Below are 17,064 nucleotides of genomic sequence, written 5' to 3'. Positions count from 1 at the left end.
CTTCTACCACCCTCCCTGATCCTCTGGTAACCACTAAACTGTTGTCTGTGTCTATGAGTTTTTGTTCTGTTTGTCCATGTTTTCCAAATGGCAGAATTTCATTTTTTCTTGTGGCTGAGTAACATTGTATACATATGTAAACCCATCTCCTTTATCCAATCATTTATCGAAGGACACTTCAGTTGTTTCTATGTCTTGGCTGCAGTGAACACAGGGGTACATATATCTTTCTGGATAAATGTTCTCAGATTTTTTTGGTAGATACCTAGAAGAGGGATTGCTGGGTCACCTGATAACTCTATTCTTAATTTTTTGAGGAACCTCCATACTGTTTTCCATAGTGGCTGCACCAATTTACACCCCACCAGCAGTGTATGAGGGTTCCTTTTTCTTCACAGCCTCTCCAAAACTTGTTATTAGTTGTCTTGTGGATAATAGGCATTCTAACAGGTATGAGGTGGTATCTCATTGTGGTTTTAATTTGCATTTCCCTAATATCTAGTGAAGTCAAGCATTTTTCATGTATCTTTTGGCCACTTGTCTCTTTGGAGAAGTGTCTGTTCAGGTCCTTTTTTTTTTTTTTTTTTTTTTTAACATGCTCAGTGGCTGCTCAGCTCAGGCCGGGCATCGAACCACTGTTGCTCAGAGCTCAAACTCTTGAGTGAGCTCTTAACCAACTGAGCCACTCAGCCGGTCCTCTTTTTTAATTGGATGGTTTTCTGTTGTTGTTGTTGAATTCCATGAGTTCTTTATATATTTTGGATATTAGTCCTTTATTGGAGGTGTTGTTTGCAAATATCTTCTCCTATTAAGGTGATTGTCTCCTTGTTTTGTTGACGGTCTTTTCTCCTTCCAATCTGAAAACTTGATGGAGGGTAACATGATCTCTCTTTTTTATTGCTGAATCATCTGTACATTGTAAATATTGAGCAAAATTTTACCAAATGAACAAATACTGTGATAAACAATTTTTGATAACTCTCACTACTACTTCCTGAATTGAGTCTAAAATTCTTGTTTCTGGAAATCAGATTGTCTGTAGTATGACTGCTCGGACATTTTAAAGTGGGTGGTAATACTATGTTTTGTTTTGTTACCTTTCTATCTATTTGTCTTTATCTTTGAAATATTTTAAAATGAAGGTAAATTACACTTATAAGAGAAGCATACACTTTATTTTTATTTTATGTGCCGTTGTAATCAGGCATCCCTTGATTTATCTTAGGGAAAACAAATATCACCTTTAACTATTTCTTTTTTTAGTCAAATCACTTGCTTTTTATCTTTCCATGTAGGTCTGATATTAAAAGATTTTATTTGCTGCTCCAGCATCCCTATAAGGTCTGTTCACATTCTCAATCTCTTTGTAAAGTTGTAGTGTAGGGGATAAATAGTATTTGAACAATACACTGACTAACTCTGAAGAACAATCCATATTTTTATCCCAATCTCCACCCAAAATAGGTAAATATTAGTCAGAATTCATCCTATCAAAATTATGACTTCAGAATTTCCTAAGAAATGTGAACCTAAAGAAATTCTTTGCATTTTATCTTCTTTTCCTGGTTTTTCTTCCAAGGCTGCTGGTCTTCCATTCCAAATGAAAGACCATAGAGTCATACAAGCTGAGGATGAAAGGTATATTGAAGGTTACCTAGTGCAAATGCTTACTGGGTAATTGAATCATTTTGGCAACATCCCCTTAAAACCTTCATCTAGCCTCCAGTGATCTAACACATCATTTCCTATGGCAGCAGATTCTATCTCTGTTGTCAGCTTTGACTATTACAAACTGCTTCCTTGTATTAAATTCTAACTACTCATAATTAGAATTTCTCTTCTCATAAAGAGCAAGATGCACCCATCTCTCTCAGTCAGTTTGGGCTGCTATAACAGGAATACCATAGACTGGGTGGCTGAAACAACAAACATTTATTTCTCACAATTCTGGAGGTTGGGAAGTCCAAGATCAAGTTTAAGACCTGGTGTCTGATGAGGGTCTGCTTTCTGACTTGCTGACAGCTGTCTTCTCACATGCTTTTCACGTAGAAAGAGCAAGCCAGCTGCCTGGCCTCTATCTTATAAGGATACTAATTCCAATCAGGAGGGCTCTACCCTTACGGCTTAATCACCTCCCCAAGACACCCTCTTCAAATACCATCATATTGGGGATTAGATTTTAACATACAAATTTTGGGGGAAAACAAACATTCAGATTATAATAGCATCTTATACAGGACAGCCCAGCTGAAGGTGACACTCATGCTTCTTGTACGTCTTCTTTTCTCTAGGCTAACCCCTCTTAGATCCTCAGTCATGCTCCATGTGACCTGATTTCACATCTCCTCACCATCTAGTTACTCTAACCTGAATATATTTATTTTGCTTATATATGCGGTATCCAGCAATGAGTGTGATACTCCAGGTGTGCTCTGATAAGCTGAGTGTAGAGTGTGAATATCATCTTCCTTAATTCAAATATTATAATCTCAGTATATTTGGCAATGACTGGTCAGATCCAACTGTTCTTCTCATCTGATCTATTTTACTTCTAGGTTTCTTTATATCCACCAACTTTGTTGATAATGGATAAAATTTTACAATGCTGTTAACTGAAAAAAAATCTTGATTTCAGAGGTAGAATCTCAAATGATACTTAATAGAAAATGGTTTCAGTCAAGTTCATCAACTTCTTTAAGTACCAGTTTCCCAATATTTACCTTACAAGGTTATTGTGAGGACTAATTTGGTTAAGTGCTTACATGTAAAGTGTATATGAAGTGCTTAAAACACATGGTGAGTACTCAATGCATATTAGTGATAATAATCTTCACTATTATTACTTATTCCAAGAGTTCTGAGAAATGCTTATTTTAATACTGAACAAATAAGAAGAGTCTGTGGATTCATAATATTTTCCAAGAGTCATCTAATATATGTAATATAGACCTATAAAAATAAAAGTTATGCACAAAAATTTACAGCCAGACACTTGTCCAAATTCCTTGACAGATTAAGGTAACATAGAACAAAATTCTGACATTAGTTATTCATTTGTTACGGAATGAGGAAAAAGGTGATATACTATAAAGAGTGTTTACTTCTCATGTCTTTACTTTTAAAAATAATTGTATTAACTTTACCAAAATGATTACTTTTCATATGAATTTAAAAACTGTTGCTTCCTAACATACTTTGGAAAGGTTAACATTTTTGACAACATGGAAGCTTGTGTTAATTTTTGTCTTTTTTTTATTAAAGTTTATTGGGGTGACAATGGTTAGTAAAGTTACATAGGTTTCAAGTGTACCATTCTGTAATACATCATCTATATATCACATTGTGTGCTCACCACCCAGAGTCAGTTCTTCCATCACCATTTTTGACCCCCTTTACCCTCATCTACCTGCTCTCCCCCTTATCCTATGGTAACCACTAAACTATTGTCCATTTCTCTGAGTTGTTGTTTGTTTGTCTTGTTCCTTTGTTGCTTTCAGTTTTATATCCCACATGCCAGTGAAATCATATGGTTCTTGACGTTTTCTGACTTATTTCGCTTAGCATAATAATCTCAAGATCCATCCATGTTGTTGCAAGTGGCAGTATTTCATCTTTTCTTATGGCAGAATAGTATTCCATTGTGTATATATACCACATCATGGAAACAACCAAAGTGTCCTTGGCTAGATGATTGAATAAACTTTTGTCTTTTTAAAGTATTTGTTTCTGCCAATACATTTCAGCACCACAGTGTGACCTTTTCCAGGTTAATATACTGAGTTGAAACTTCAAAGAATCATTGCAAAAGAGACTGGGTTCTCCCTCCCCCCAAGTGTTAGTTAATGAGAACCACAGCTGGGTAAACGTTTTGGGCGAAGTTATTTTCAACCATTTTAAAACTTTTGTATTAGAAAAAGAGAAATACATTTTTGAAGATCTTAAAACCAAATAAACTACTTGAGGGTCTTGGGCCTCAATTCCAAAGGTGATGAAGGCACAGTTTAGTAGCAGTGGAAGACCTACTGGGTGCCTCCAGGTCTAGAGCTGTCAGAAATACTTCAGATAAGGCTTTCGTATTTAGTGTCTTTCATTAAGAGATACTTAAATGATAAGGATATTTACTAAATGCTTTTTAAAAGTGCCTTTTACAATTGTTTTAAGAGTATTCATAGAAGAAGCAGTGTTCGAGTTTGATGCTAAGCTACATTTAAAGAATAACTAATTATTATAATTCTGTTCTTTTTACAGCATCTCTTTCACACACACACACACACACACACACACACACACACATATGGCCTGTCACACAAAAGCCTATGTGCAATTTTCAGGAGTTTTGTAAGCTGCTGGATGTCAGACAAGTAGCTTAAAATTTGCCGCGGTGGAGATATTTACACCATGAAAATTGGTGAATGCTACACACCAAAGCCTTTTAAAAACAAAAATCTCTTGGACAGATGATTGTCCAACACTTACCATCACACCTATGCCCCAAAATATTTCTTTAAATGGAATAAAGGACTATGAGCATTGAAGATGGTTTTAATATGAAAGTTTGCATAAGGAAAAGAATAAGCTGGGGTTTTTTGTTTGTTTTCCCCCCCTGTGTTCTCAGGGATCCGGAAAGACCGAAGAGGAGGGAGAATGTTGAAACACAAGCGCCAACGAGATGATGGGAATGACGCGGGGCCCTCTGGAGACGTGAGAGCTGCCAGCCTGTGGCCAAGCCCTGTCTTGATTAAGCACACTAAGAAGAACAGCCCTGCCTTATCCCTGACAGCCGACCAGATGGTCAGTGCCTTGTTGGAGGCCGAGCCCCCCATTATCTATTCAGAGTATGATCCTACCAGACCCTTCAGTGAGGCGTCGATGATGGGCTTGCTGACAAACCTCGCAGACAGGGAGCTGGTTCACATGATCAACTGGGCAAAGAGGGTGCCAGGTAAGGATGCTAAGCTCAACTTTTTTTTTAAATTAATTTATTTTTTATTATTAGTTTCAGGTGTACAGAACATTGCAATAGTTATCCTTTCACCCTTCGCACAGAAACAACCCCCCTCCCCCATCTACTGCCCTCCCACCCCCGATAACATGCTTATCTATTACAATTCCATTGACTCCATTCCCACACTCTACTCCATATCCCGTGACTATATGTATATATAATTATAGTTGACATACACTATTATTCAACATCAGCTTCAGCAATACAGTGCGGTGGCAGGCCTCTATCTACACTGACTATGAAGTGGTCTCCCTAAAAGACATGAGTCCATCTGACCCCCTAAAAATATTTACTGCTAAGCTCAACTTTTATTGTTAAGAGTCAGTAACTACTCGTGAACTGGTTGTGAAGTCATAGAAACAGTGGCAAACAATAGCTAGTTATCTAATTGGTGTCAAGGTGACATCAGAATTTGTTAATTTTTAGTATCAGTACACTGTAATTCTCCTGGAAATTAGCAAACAATGTTTTTTTTTAAAGATTTTTATTGGGGAATTGGGGGGATGGGAACAGCGCTGGGGAATTGGGAGAAGGGGAACAGACAAGTTGCTGTCATTTTGTTCTTCAGTCTAGTTGTGGAGGACATTGCTTCACTGGCCCAAGTTGGCACCATCATTGCGCTCTTCTCGGGCGAGGCAGATCAGTTGCCAGCTTCTGGACGGGCGCTCACTGCAGCTGCTGGCTACACACGGTAGCCCATGGCAACCCACTGCCACAGGGGCTGCAGCCTATGCTGTCGCCAGCGGCTCACGGCAGCCCAGCTCCAAGTTGAGCTGTTGTTCAGCATCTTAGCTGTAGAGGGCAGTGTCACTGGCCCTCATATGTGGGATCTGAACCGGGGTCCTCTGGCGTCCCAAGCCAGTTCTTAACCATCGCGCCACTCGGCCAGCCCGATATGCACATTTTTAAAATTGAGGACTTTTGTGTGAAGTACTAATAAACAATTTCACCTTAAAAGTCTTCTTTTTTAAGACCTTTGTAGACAAAAGAGATAATAATAGGTTTATTTACTGAATGCTAATTATTTACACAACTGTCTATTCTTAATATTTTAGGAGAAAGGTAATACAATAGAAAAATGAATTAGGTTCTCATCCTAATCCCTAGAGGAATTTTTAGAAAGATACAGTTGCTGAAGTGGCACTTGGTCTTTTGGTTGACTCTCTCAGAATTGGTGTTCTTGCAAAACTTGACTGTTGCTCTTATAGTTCAGGGAGAAGAACTCTAGTTAATATAGAAGTAAGACTAGAGCATGACCTTCCTCCATACCCCAACATATCCATTCAAGAGCTAACGTAGATGAATCAAGGCAAGAGGAAGTTAAATCTTTTTCCTGGGCTTATAGATTAAATGCGTAATGGATTTAGATAGATTGTCTCATTTGGTTTCTTTTAATAGATAAAATCAATGAATACCTATGAAGGATGGGATGCTTTTTATTAAACTAAATAAATGTGGAGTGTTGTACTTGCATTTCAAAGTTCACCAGTCTGTTATGGGCCAAGTGAACATATGTCTGGCCTTAGAGAATATTTTATGTATTTGCATATATTAACATATAAATATGTGGTCTTTTGAATAAGGAGCCAGCGATGTTGTGATCCAAACTTGAAAGGGGGCCTTCCTTGTAAGTGGTGGAGACTAGGTTATATAGAGGCATGGGGATTAACAGGCATAGTTAGATTTACAAGGTCAGCCCAAATGGCAAATAAAAACTCTTAGCCATCTAAGGCACCTGCCTACCTTAGCATTCTCATGTGAAGCAGATCGGATAAGCAAATATTGGAATTTAAGTGTAATGTGGTTGTAAATTTTATCTTGATATTTGTTATTGCCTTTTTTTTTAATACTTTGGGAGAAGAGAAAAATAAAAAATAATAATAGTGGCCATATCCCTGAGAGCCAACTTTTTTGATTGCTGTTATTTTTTTATTGTACTATAAGAATATAAAGAGGGTGCCAAAAAATATGTATACACGTTCTAAGAAAGGAAGGAAAACTGTATTAAAATTGTAATGATATATACGAACAATAAAAGATGAATACAACTCACGCTTGACTTCTGCAATTGCAAGAGGTGCTCAAAGTGGTTACCATCAACATCCAGACACTTCTTTTTTTTTATGTAAGTTTTATTATTTTTTTTTGGTTTCGTTTATTTATTTATTTATTTATTTTTTTTTTTCTTTTAGCTGAGCCATCCTGCTACCTATTGGCAGCTCAGCGGCTGCTCAGCTCGGGCTGGACTCGAACCGCTGTTGCTCAGAGCTCAAACTCTTGAGCGAGCTCTTAACCAACTGAGCCACTCGGCCGGCCCTCAGACACTTCTGATTATGGTGAACTACTGCTTGAGCAATGTTGACCAAAGTGTCCACGTGTGTACATTTTTTGACACCCCTGGTATTTTCCCTTATGAAGTCTTAGCAATATTAGCTCCAGAGCACTGTTGAACTCTAATATATATTTTTTCATATTCAAATCAGTTAATTCCCATCATGGGATTTTTATAATTATTAAAATTTGATGGGCATTTGGAACAACAGGAATTAAATTCAAGTACATTATGAGTGGATGAATAATTCATGGCAATAATATGAACTTAAGAATAAAACAGAGACTGAAATAAAGGGAAGGGAAATATTATGTCCATCTTTAGCCATTCCATTGTTAAATCTAGAAGTAAACAAATTTATAGTAATGAAATGTGTAGCAAAACCACTCTTTAACTTGATTATGTTAATTTAAAAGACCTGAATGATTTCAAAATCTTTGGGCCAAACTATATCTTGTTTCTTGATGGTTTCTTTAAAAAACAGAATTATAAAGGCTATAGAGAAATTGTGTGTGTGTGTGTGTGTGTGTGTGTGTATGCGTATTACTAGAATACAGCTATTGTAAATCAAAAGCCTATTTGTCTGACCAAGCAGAATAAAAAGTCACTGATTTAAAAAAGATGAAAAATGAAGGAAGAAAAAAGTCTTCTGGAAAAACTTTGTAGATGATTGCCTTTTTAGAAAGCTTTTTAGAAAAATTGAATAAGTCACATTTTGAAAAGCTTTTATATACCTAGATACATCTGTCATTTAAAAAATAGCCTACATTGAAAATCTGATAGAGACATTTATGTGGTAATAGTTTGAGAATAATAAGAGTAATTTTTGAAAGAGGGAATAGAAAACACCCTTAGTAAAAAGAGTAGCAAGATTGTCAATTCTAGAAGAACCTGGAATTAGCTGAATGATACAAAAAAACCTGCATGGAACATTTGGATAATCCTCATAATGGCTATCAATATAACAGAAATTGAGAATTAGCTTCATTTTTTTACCAAGGTGTAATTGATAAAATTGTAAGTAAGGTATTTAACATGTAAATCATGATGATTTGATATAAGTATATATTGTAAGAAGATTCCCCCATCTAGTTAATTAACACATTTATTATCTCACATATTTCCCTTTTTATTAAATTTTGTAAAAACAGTTAAGTTCTACTTTCTCAGCAAATTTCAACTATGCAATGCAGTGTTATCAACTGCAGTCACCGTGTTATACATTAGATCCTATTAGATTCATCTTATAGCTGAAAGTTTGAATTATTTAACCTACCTCTCCCAATTTGTCCCATTCCCAAATCCCTGGCAACCAATTTTTAACTCTGTTTCTATGAGTTGGACTTTTTAAAAAAATTTCACATATAAGTGATCATACATTATTTGTCTTTCTCTGTCTGGCTTACTTCACTTTGTATAATGCCCTCAGGTCCCACTCATGTTGTCACAAATGGCAGGGTTTCCTTCTTTCTCATGGCTAAATAATATTCCATTGTATGTACATATACATAGTCGTTATTCACTCATTCATTGATGGACACTAAATTTGGTTATTAATTTGCCATAATTTGGCTATTGTGAATAATGCTGCAATGAATATAAGGGTGCAGATACCTCTTCGATATCCGGTTTTTATTTCTTTTGGATATATACCCTGAAGTGGGATTTGTGGATCATACGATAGTTCTAGTTTTAATTTTTGAGGGGACTCTATACTATATTCCATAGTGGCTGAACCAATTTACATTTCTACAATGGTGTACAAGGGGTTCCCTTTTCTCCACAGCCTCACCAACACTATTTCTTGTCTTTTTGATAATAACCATTCTAACAGGTGTGAGGTTATATCTCATTGTGGTTTTGATTTGTATTTCCCTGATCATTAGTGATTTTGAGCACCTTTTCATGTACCTGTTGGCCATTTGTATATCTTCTTGGGAAAAATGTCTATTCAGTTTCTTTGCCAAGTTTTTGATCAGAGGCCTTTATATATTTTGGATAAGAATTAATCCCTTATCAAATGTATGATTTGAAAATATTGTGTCCCATTCTGTAGATTATCTTTTCATTGTGTTTATAATTCTTTTGCTGTGCAGAAGCTTTTCAGTTTGGTGTAGTCCCACTTGTTTATTTTTGCTTTTATTTCTTTTGCTTTTGGTGTCACATTCAAACAATTACTGCCAAGACCAATGTCAAGGAGCCTACCCCTTATGTTTTCTTTTAGGAGTTTTCACATTCAAGTCCTTGTTCCATTTTGTGTTGATGTTAGTGTACAGTGCAAGGTAGGGGTCCAGTTTTATTATTTGGCTGTGGTTGCTTACTTTTCTCAACACCATTTATTGAAGAGACTATTCTTTCCTCTCCTGGCTCCTTTGTCATAAATTATTTGACATGTACACATAGATTTATTTCTGGACTCTCTATATTCTGTCCACGTCCATTTTTATGCCAATATCATATTGTTTTATTTACTATAACTTTGTAATACAGTTTGACATCAGAAAGTGTGATGCATCAAACTGTATTCTTCTTAAGATTACATTGGCTATCTGGTGTCTTCTTGTGGTTTCATACAAATTTTTGGTATCATGGTAATGCTGTTCTCATAAAATGAGTTTGGAAGTGTTTCCTCCTCTACTATGTTCTGGAAAAATTTGAGGATTGGTATTAATTCTTCTGTGAGAATTCTGTAGAATTCACCAGTGAGGCTATCTGATCCTAGACTTTTCTGTTATTTTTTTTATTGCTGATTTAGTCTCTTTACTAGTAATTGGTCTGTTCAGATTTTTTTATTTCTTCTTGATTCAGTCTTAGTAGGTTGTATGTTTCTAGAAATTTTTCCATATCTTCTAGGTTGTGCAGTTCTTTGGCTTGTAATTGTTCATAACATTTTCTTATGATCCTTTATATTTGTGTGGTATTAGTAGTAATGCCTACTGATAAATAAAAATAAATTTATAATTTTATTTGTGTCCTCTCTTCTTTTTAATTTATTTTCACTCTGTTCTTTGTTATTTTCTTCTTTCTACTAACTTTGGCTTCATTTTATTTTCCTAGTTCTTTAGGGCATACAGTTAGGTTGTTTATTTGAGCTCTTTTTTATTGCTGTACATGTTTATATTGCTATAAATTTTCCTCTTGTAACTGCTTTTACTGCATCTTATAAATGTTGGTATTGTGTGTTCCCCTTTTCAGTAGTCTCAAAGTATTTTTTAATTTATCTTTTGAATCCTTTTTTGACCCATTGGTTGTCCAAAAACATGTTTAATCTACACATATTTGTAAAATTTTCAGTTCTTCTTGTAATTGATTTCTAGTTTCATGCCACTATGATAGGAACAAGACGCTTGGTGTGATTTTAATATTCTTAAAATTTTAAGACTTATTTTGTGGCCTAACATATGATATATAATGGAGAATGTGCCCTGTGTGCTTCTGAAGATTCCATATTCTGCTGCTATTTGATGGGATGTCCTGTATATGTCTGTTAGTTCATCTACTGTAATGTGTAGTTTAGTTCCAGTGTTCCCTTATTGATTTCTGTTGCTAGATGGGAGGGGGAGGGGGATGAGGGAGAAAGGGAAGGAATTAGACAGCATAAATTCGTAACTACAATATTGCCACAGGGATATGAAATACACTTGGGGGAATATAATTAGTTATGTTGTAAATATTTTTTAGGGTGTCAGATGGTCACATGTCTTGTGAAGGAGACCACTTCATGGATGGTGTAGATACTTGATCACTGCACTGTACACCTGAAGCTGATGTTGAATAATATTGTATGTCAACTAAAATTTAATATATATATATATATAGTTACAGAATGTGGAGTATAGCGTGGGGAATGGAGTCAATGGAATTGTAATAGATATGTATGATATTGAGGAGGGGGGTGGATTGGGGAAGGGAATTGTCACTTTGTGAGGGGTGAAAAGTGTAACTATTGCATTGTTTTGTACACCTGAAACTAATTAAAAAAAAAAAGAATCCACCAGGATGTGGGAAGAAATACTACATACTCGTATAAAATAAAATACATGTATTTTGTATTAGCCTTCAAAAAAAAAAAAGAGTGAAGGATTACACCCAACATCTAGCACCCAAACTTCTAAGACCTCCACTTGAAGGATAGGCCACTAAAACACCTAACTCCAAAAGCCAATGGGGCTTGTATCCACAAGACCCACAAGACTATAGCAAACAAAGAAACTTGTTATTAGCAGGCTGGCAAGGACTCACTATGGCTCTCCTCCCAGGGCCCAGCACAGAGGGAACACACAGAAATGTCCACCTCCCAGTCTTTCCCTGAAAGAGATCTATTTACAGATTTTGAAAGCTACCACCCGAGGGTCAGCCTTCTAATTTTGCACCATCTAGGGGCTGATTGCCATCCTCACCAGAGACTGGGGAAGCCAGCATCTAGGTACTGACTGAGATCCATCCCTCAGGAACACTGACAGATCTTTGCACGCTTTCAACTACTGGGAGCCACTAAAAACAAGGAAGGTAACTTGAACAATCACAAAGGTTTGAGAGACAAAAAAAGAGCTCATCAGGGGCTGAAAGTTTAGGTTTATTTCTTACATGAGATGACTTTGTCAATACTAGAACAGGTGGCTGTTTTATATAATGTGCAGAAACCAACACAGAGAGCCAGGAAAATTAAGAAACAAAGGAATATGTTCCAAACAAAAGAACAAGAAAAAACTCTAAAAACAGACCATAATAAAAACAGAGACAAGTGGTTTACATGACGAAGAGTCCAAAATAATGTTCATAACTATACTCACTGAGGTCATGAGAACAATGCATGAACAAAGTGAGAATTTCAACAAAGAGCTATGAAGAACATATCAAACAGAAATCTCAGAGCTGAAGATTATAATAATCAAACCGAAAAATTCAATAGAGGTGTTCAATGTCAAACTATATCAAGTAGACAAAAGAATCAGTGAACTCTAAGGCAGGTTAATAGAATTCATCCAATCAGAGGAGCAAAAAGAAAAAAATGATAGTGAAGACAGCTTAAGGGACTTGTTGGACACCATCAAACAGACAAATATTTGTATTATATGGTCCCAGAAGGAGAAGAGAGAGGGAAAGGGGCAGAAAGCTTATTCAAAGAAAAATGGGTAAAACTTTCCCCAGCTAGAGAAAGAAACAGATGTTCAGATCCAGGGGGGCCCAAAGACTTCCAAATAAGATGAGTCAAAAGAGACCCACACTGATTTGCATTATATTAATTTGTCAAAAGTTAAAGACAAGGAGAGAGAGAGTACCTTAAAAGCATCAAGAGAAAAGAAACTTGTTACATACAAGGGAACCTCCAGAAGATTTCTAGCAGATTTTTTAGCAGAAACTGTAGGCCAGAAAAGAGTGGAATAACATAATTCAAAGCACTGAAAGAAACAATCTGCCAACCAAGAATACTCTACCTGGCAAAGATGTCCTTCAGAATTAAAGATTGATAAAGAATTTCCCAGACAAACAAAAGCTGAAGGAATTTATCACCACTAGATCAGCCTTACAAGAAAAGTTAAAGAGTGTTCCTTAAGCTGAAATGAAAGGATGCTAATTGGTAACAGGAAAACATAAAACTATAAAATTCACTGGTAAAGGTAAATATATAGTAAATTCAAAATACTCAAGTATTGTAATGGTGGTAGGCAAGTCACTTATAAAAGTTAAAAGACAAAAATATTAATAATAACTATAACTATAATAATTTCTTAATACTGAATATAAAAAGATGCAAATTGTGACATCAAAAATACAAAATGTGGGGGTGGGAGAGATTGATATGTGTTCAAAGTTAAGTTATTATCAGCTTAAAATAGACTGTTTTAAATATGTTTTATGTAAGCCTCATAGTAATCACAAAGCAAAAGCTTTTGACACACAAAGATAAAGAGAAAGGAATCAAAGCATACTACTAGCCTGTTGAGTCAAGATTGTTCTTGCTTCTTTAGGTAGGCCTGCACTGCTATGAACTTCCCTCTTAGGACTGCTTTCGCTGCATCCCAAAGATTTTGGGTTGTTGTGTTTTTATTTTCATTTGTCTCGAGGTATCTTTTGGTTTCTTCCTTGATCTCAGTTTTGACCCACTCGCTATTTAGTAGCATGTCACTCAGCCTCCATGTATTTGTGTGCTTCCCGGGTTTCTTCTTATAATTGATTTCTGGTTTCATAGCACTGCATTCAGAGAAGATACCTGATATGATTTCAATTTTCTTAAATTTATTGAGACTTGTTTTGTGGCCTAACATGTGGTCTATCTGGAAAATGTTCCATGTGCACTTGAGAAGAATGTATATTCTGTAGCTTTGGGGTGAAATGCTCTAAAAATATTGATTAAATTCATCTGATCTAGTGTGTCATTTAAGGCCACTGTTTCCATGTTGATTTTCTGTCTGGAGGATCTGTCCATTGGTGACAATGGGGTGTTGAAGTCCCCTACTACAATAGTGTTACTGTTGATCTCCATCTTTATATCTGTCAAAATCTGTTTTATATATTTAGGGGCTCCTATGTTAGGTGCATAGATGTTTGCAAGGGTTATGTCCTCTTGTTGGTTCAATCCCTTAATTATTATGTAGTGACCTTTTTTGTCTTTTATTATATTCCTCAATTTAAAGTCTATTTTTTCAGATATTAGTATTGCTACTCCAGCTTTTTTCTCATTTCCATTTGCATGAAATATCTTACTCCATCCCTTTACTTTCAGTCTGTGTGTGTCTTTCAATCTGAAGTTATTCTCTTGTAGGCAGCATATGTAAGGGTCTTGTTTTTTTATCCATTCAGCCACCCTATGTCTTTATTGATACGGAGCATTTATTCCATTTACATTTAACATGATTATTGATAGGTGCATAGTTATTGCCATTTTGTTGTTTGTGTTTCTGGTCTTCGTTAGTTAGATTGTTTGCCTCTTTCTTCTGCTTAAAGAAGCCCTTTTAACATTTCCTGCAATGCTGGCTTGGTGGTAATGAATTCCTTTAGCTTATTATTTTCTGGGAAGGTCTTTATCTCTCCTTCAATTTTAAATGATAGCCTTGTTGGATAAAGCAAACTAGGTTGTAGGCCTTTCCAAAACCTTCACTCTTTAAGGAGAGGCTAGGAATTGTGAGTTCTTTCCTGACTGTATATCACTGTGCCGATGGTGGAGTTTATGGCAAGAGTGTGTCTCAGTCTTTCCTGTACATTTCGACATGACTGTTTTTTCATTTTCCCAATATGTAGGAATTGCTTAGCTAGTTTTTTTTAATTTTATTTCTTTTTAAGAGGGAATTTTCCTGTGAGTAACTGTGTGGGGGATGATGTGAATTCAGGAGTCTCCTATGTCTCAATCTTGAACTGGAATCCCCAGTTGACTTTATTTTGCATGATGAATGTTAATAAAAATAATCAGCACATTGGACTATTTCAGTAGTTCTAAAATAATTTCTTTTTTAATTAACAGAAAATTGTCAGAATTTTCAAATGTTGGTGATTATAAGTTGAATTTTCCTTTCTCAACATCTGGGGCATATTTTTTGACTTAATATATCTCTTTACTGAAAATTAAGATGTGAGCATTATGATAAAATATATCATGCAAGTATAACAGTGAAGTCCATTTGTAAAGTACTTATATTTGACCTGGCTAAAGATCACATCTTTCATTTTTTTCCCCTTTGCAATTTAAAAACAACAGCAGCAAGAATGATAAAACTTACCTACTCATCTCTGGCAAGGGATTTTTTTTATAACATGTTTTATGTATCTGTTTTTTGATATCTAACTATAGAGAAGGCTTTTCTCTTTATTGTTTGCTCTGAAATTTGTTAATATTTAAGAAGCAATTTACATAATCTATCCATGGACGGAGATGTAGTTTTAAAAGAGTTAGATTATTAAGTCTTAATTTACTACTAAATTATACATGGTGAAACTCATCAATAAATGTAACATCTTTTTGCTGAAGGTCAAGAAAGAAGGAATATATGACTTCAAAAGTTGTTATATTTAAAATTTTTACATCACACTCAATTGCATCATTTACGGGCTGATTATTAGTTTCAGTGTTAATGAAGTACATTTGATTTTTTTTTCGGAAGTTTGAATTGGGTCACAAAACTGGTACTTGGATTTACTAAAAATTATGCCTTTTCCGAAATTCACTATAATTTTAACACACCTCAAAGTCAAACTCATACTTCAAGTTTATGTTCTAGTTCTATATATTTAAATGACTATTTGGATAGGTATTTAGCCTTGGGCTCTTTATTGCCTTTTAAACACTGATAATTAGAAACCTGATACCCTCATTGACCACTGGGCACAAAAGTTGTACTGAAGCTTCTGTCCCAAGAAAAAGAATAAAGGAATATGACAGTGGAGCTCAGTATCTTGGAAAGCATGCTACTTTAACCACTTCCTCATATTTTTAATGTCAAGCTAGATGATGTTCCTCCTTCCCCTCTCCTGCTAAATGTCTCTCTACTCAACATGAAGAGTACACTTCCTTCTGACCCCTGACGCCCTGCCATTTCACTTGGGGTTTCCTCCTTTTTCAGTTTTGGCTCCATATGGAGAGGACCCTGTTTTTCTGGACATGCCTCCTCCCAGGCCCAAGCTCAGGTTCCTCAGAAGCTTCATGTGTTATCTTTGAGGATGCAGGGTTGTCTTGAGGATGCCTCTTCCAGCCCTGTGTTCCCCAGGAACCCAGTAATTAGCTTCCTAACTCTAATACTCATCCTTATCATTTAAATTAGTAATGAACTGAGCCAGGAAATGCTTGTTGAGTGAATGAATAAATGAATGAATGAAAGGTACCTTGGAAACGCCTGATTTTAAGAAATCTCTGAGCCCTGTTAGAACTCAGTTTTTCCATAAAGTAGGAGTGATCTTTATGGTTGCAGTGTTATTCTTTTTCTTACCTCTCTTTAGAATCTGGTGCTCTTCTGACATCTCACTGGTAGTTGTCTCAATGATGCTCATTTCCAACTCTTCTTTTGTAAGGGGCAGAGCAATATCTAGAGGCATGTACAGAGCTTGAGCTCTGAGGACTGTAGAAGGCTTCAGCTGGCTTGTATCAAGTTTATTTTACTTAAGGAGTATAATTTAAAACTTAAAAATGGGTAGGGACAAGGGGGCAGGGAGAGGGCACAATACCTCAATCTGGGAATTGGGAGCATCTTCAAGGAACACATTTCTATTCTGGGAGGTTCCTGCAGATTTCAGGGACTTGGCAAGCCTACCCAGTAGTCTCATTCCCAACTTGTAGTCAGCCCGGCGAACCCTACTCTCAGGCTGTTGTGGTATTCCGGCCTGTTTCAGCATGGCATGGTGATGAAAGAGACTGTGACATGGCAGTATGGGTGGCATCCTGGGGAGATGACAGATGAATATGTTTAAGGGTAAGATTTGCAGTTCAGATTTTGCAACCATTCTATAATAAGACCTTGGGATGGGGTTAGAATTACCCTAGCATCAGTGGTGGTGGCCCCTCTGGGCTGGCAACGCAGAGCTTTCTTTGGAGTGCTCCATTTCCAAGTCAGCCTGCCTGGCTTTTCACTGCTCCGGTGGAAGCTCTGGTTGAAACCGAGGGAAAGCTGCTATTTACTTGATTTTTCTTTCACATGAAACTTTGAAGCCCCATTGATGCTTGTTGATCTGGATGCTATTAAGCCTTTAAGATCCTTTTCTCATCTTGAGAGTTTTCGAGAAAAATGTCCCATGTGAG

The 17,064-nt window shown here is 36.2% G+C and overlaps 1 protein-coding gene across 2 annotated transcripts in view; it reads left to right on the top strand.

Moving 5' to 3' along the window:
• The window catches only part of ESR1 (estrogen receptor 1), a 245,146-nt gene that overhangs the window by 102,076 nt on the left and 126,006 nt on the right, over positions 1-17,064 (top strand). For both annotated transcript variants that reach the window (XM_019638905.1, XM_019638906.1), the window contains exon 4: positions 4,616-4,942. In XM_019638905.1, the coding sequence (XP_019494450.1) occupies positions 4,616-4,942 (327 nt within the window). The remainder of the gene's footprint in view (positions 1-4,615; positions 4,943-17,064) is intronic.

Source organism: Hipposideros armiger, unplaced genomic scaffold, assembly GCF_001890085.2.
Source record: "Hipposideros armiger isolate ML-2016 unplaced genomic scaffold, ASM189008v1 scaffold_41, whole genome shotgun sequence".
NCBI classification, from domain to species: domain Eukaryota; kingdom Metazoa; phylum Chordata; class Mammalia; order Chiroptera; family Hipposideridae; genus Hipposideros; species Hipposideros armiger.
Note: the sequence above shows the minus strand (reverse complement) of the source record. Positions and strands in the feature narration are given on the sequence as shown.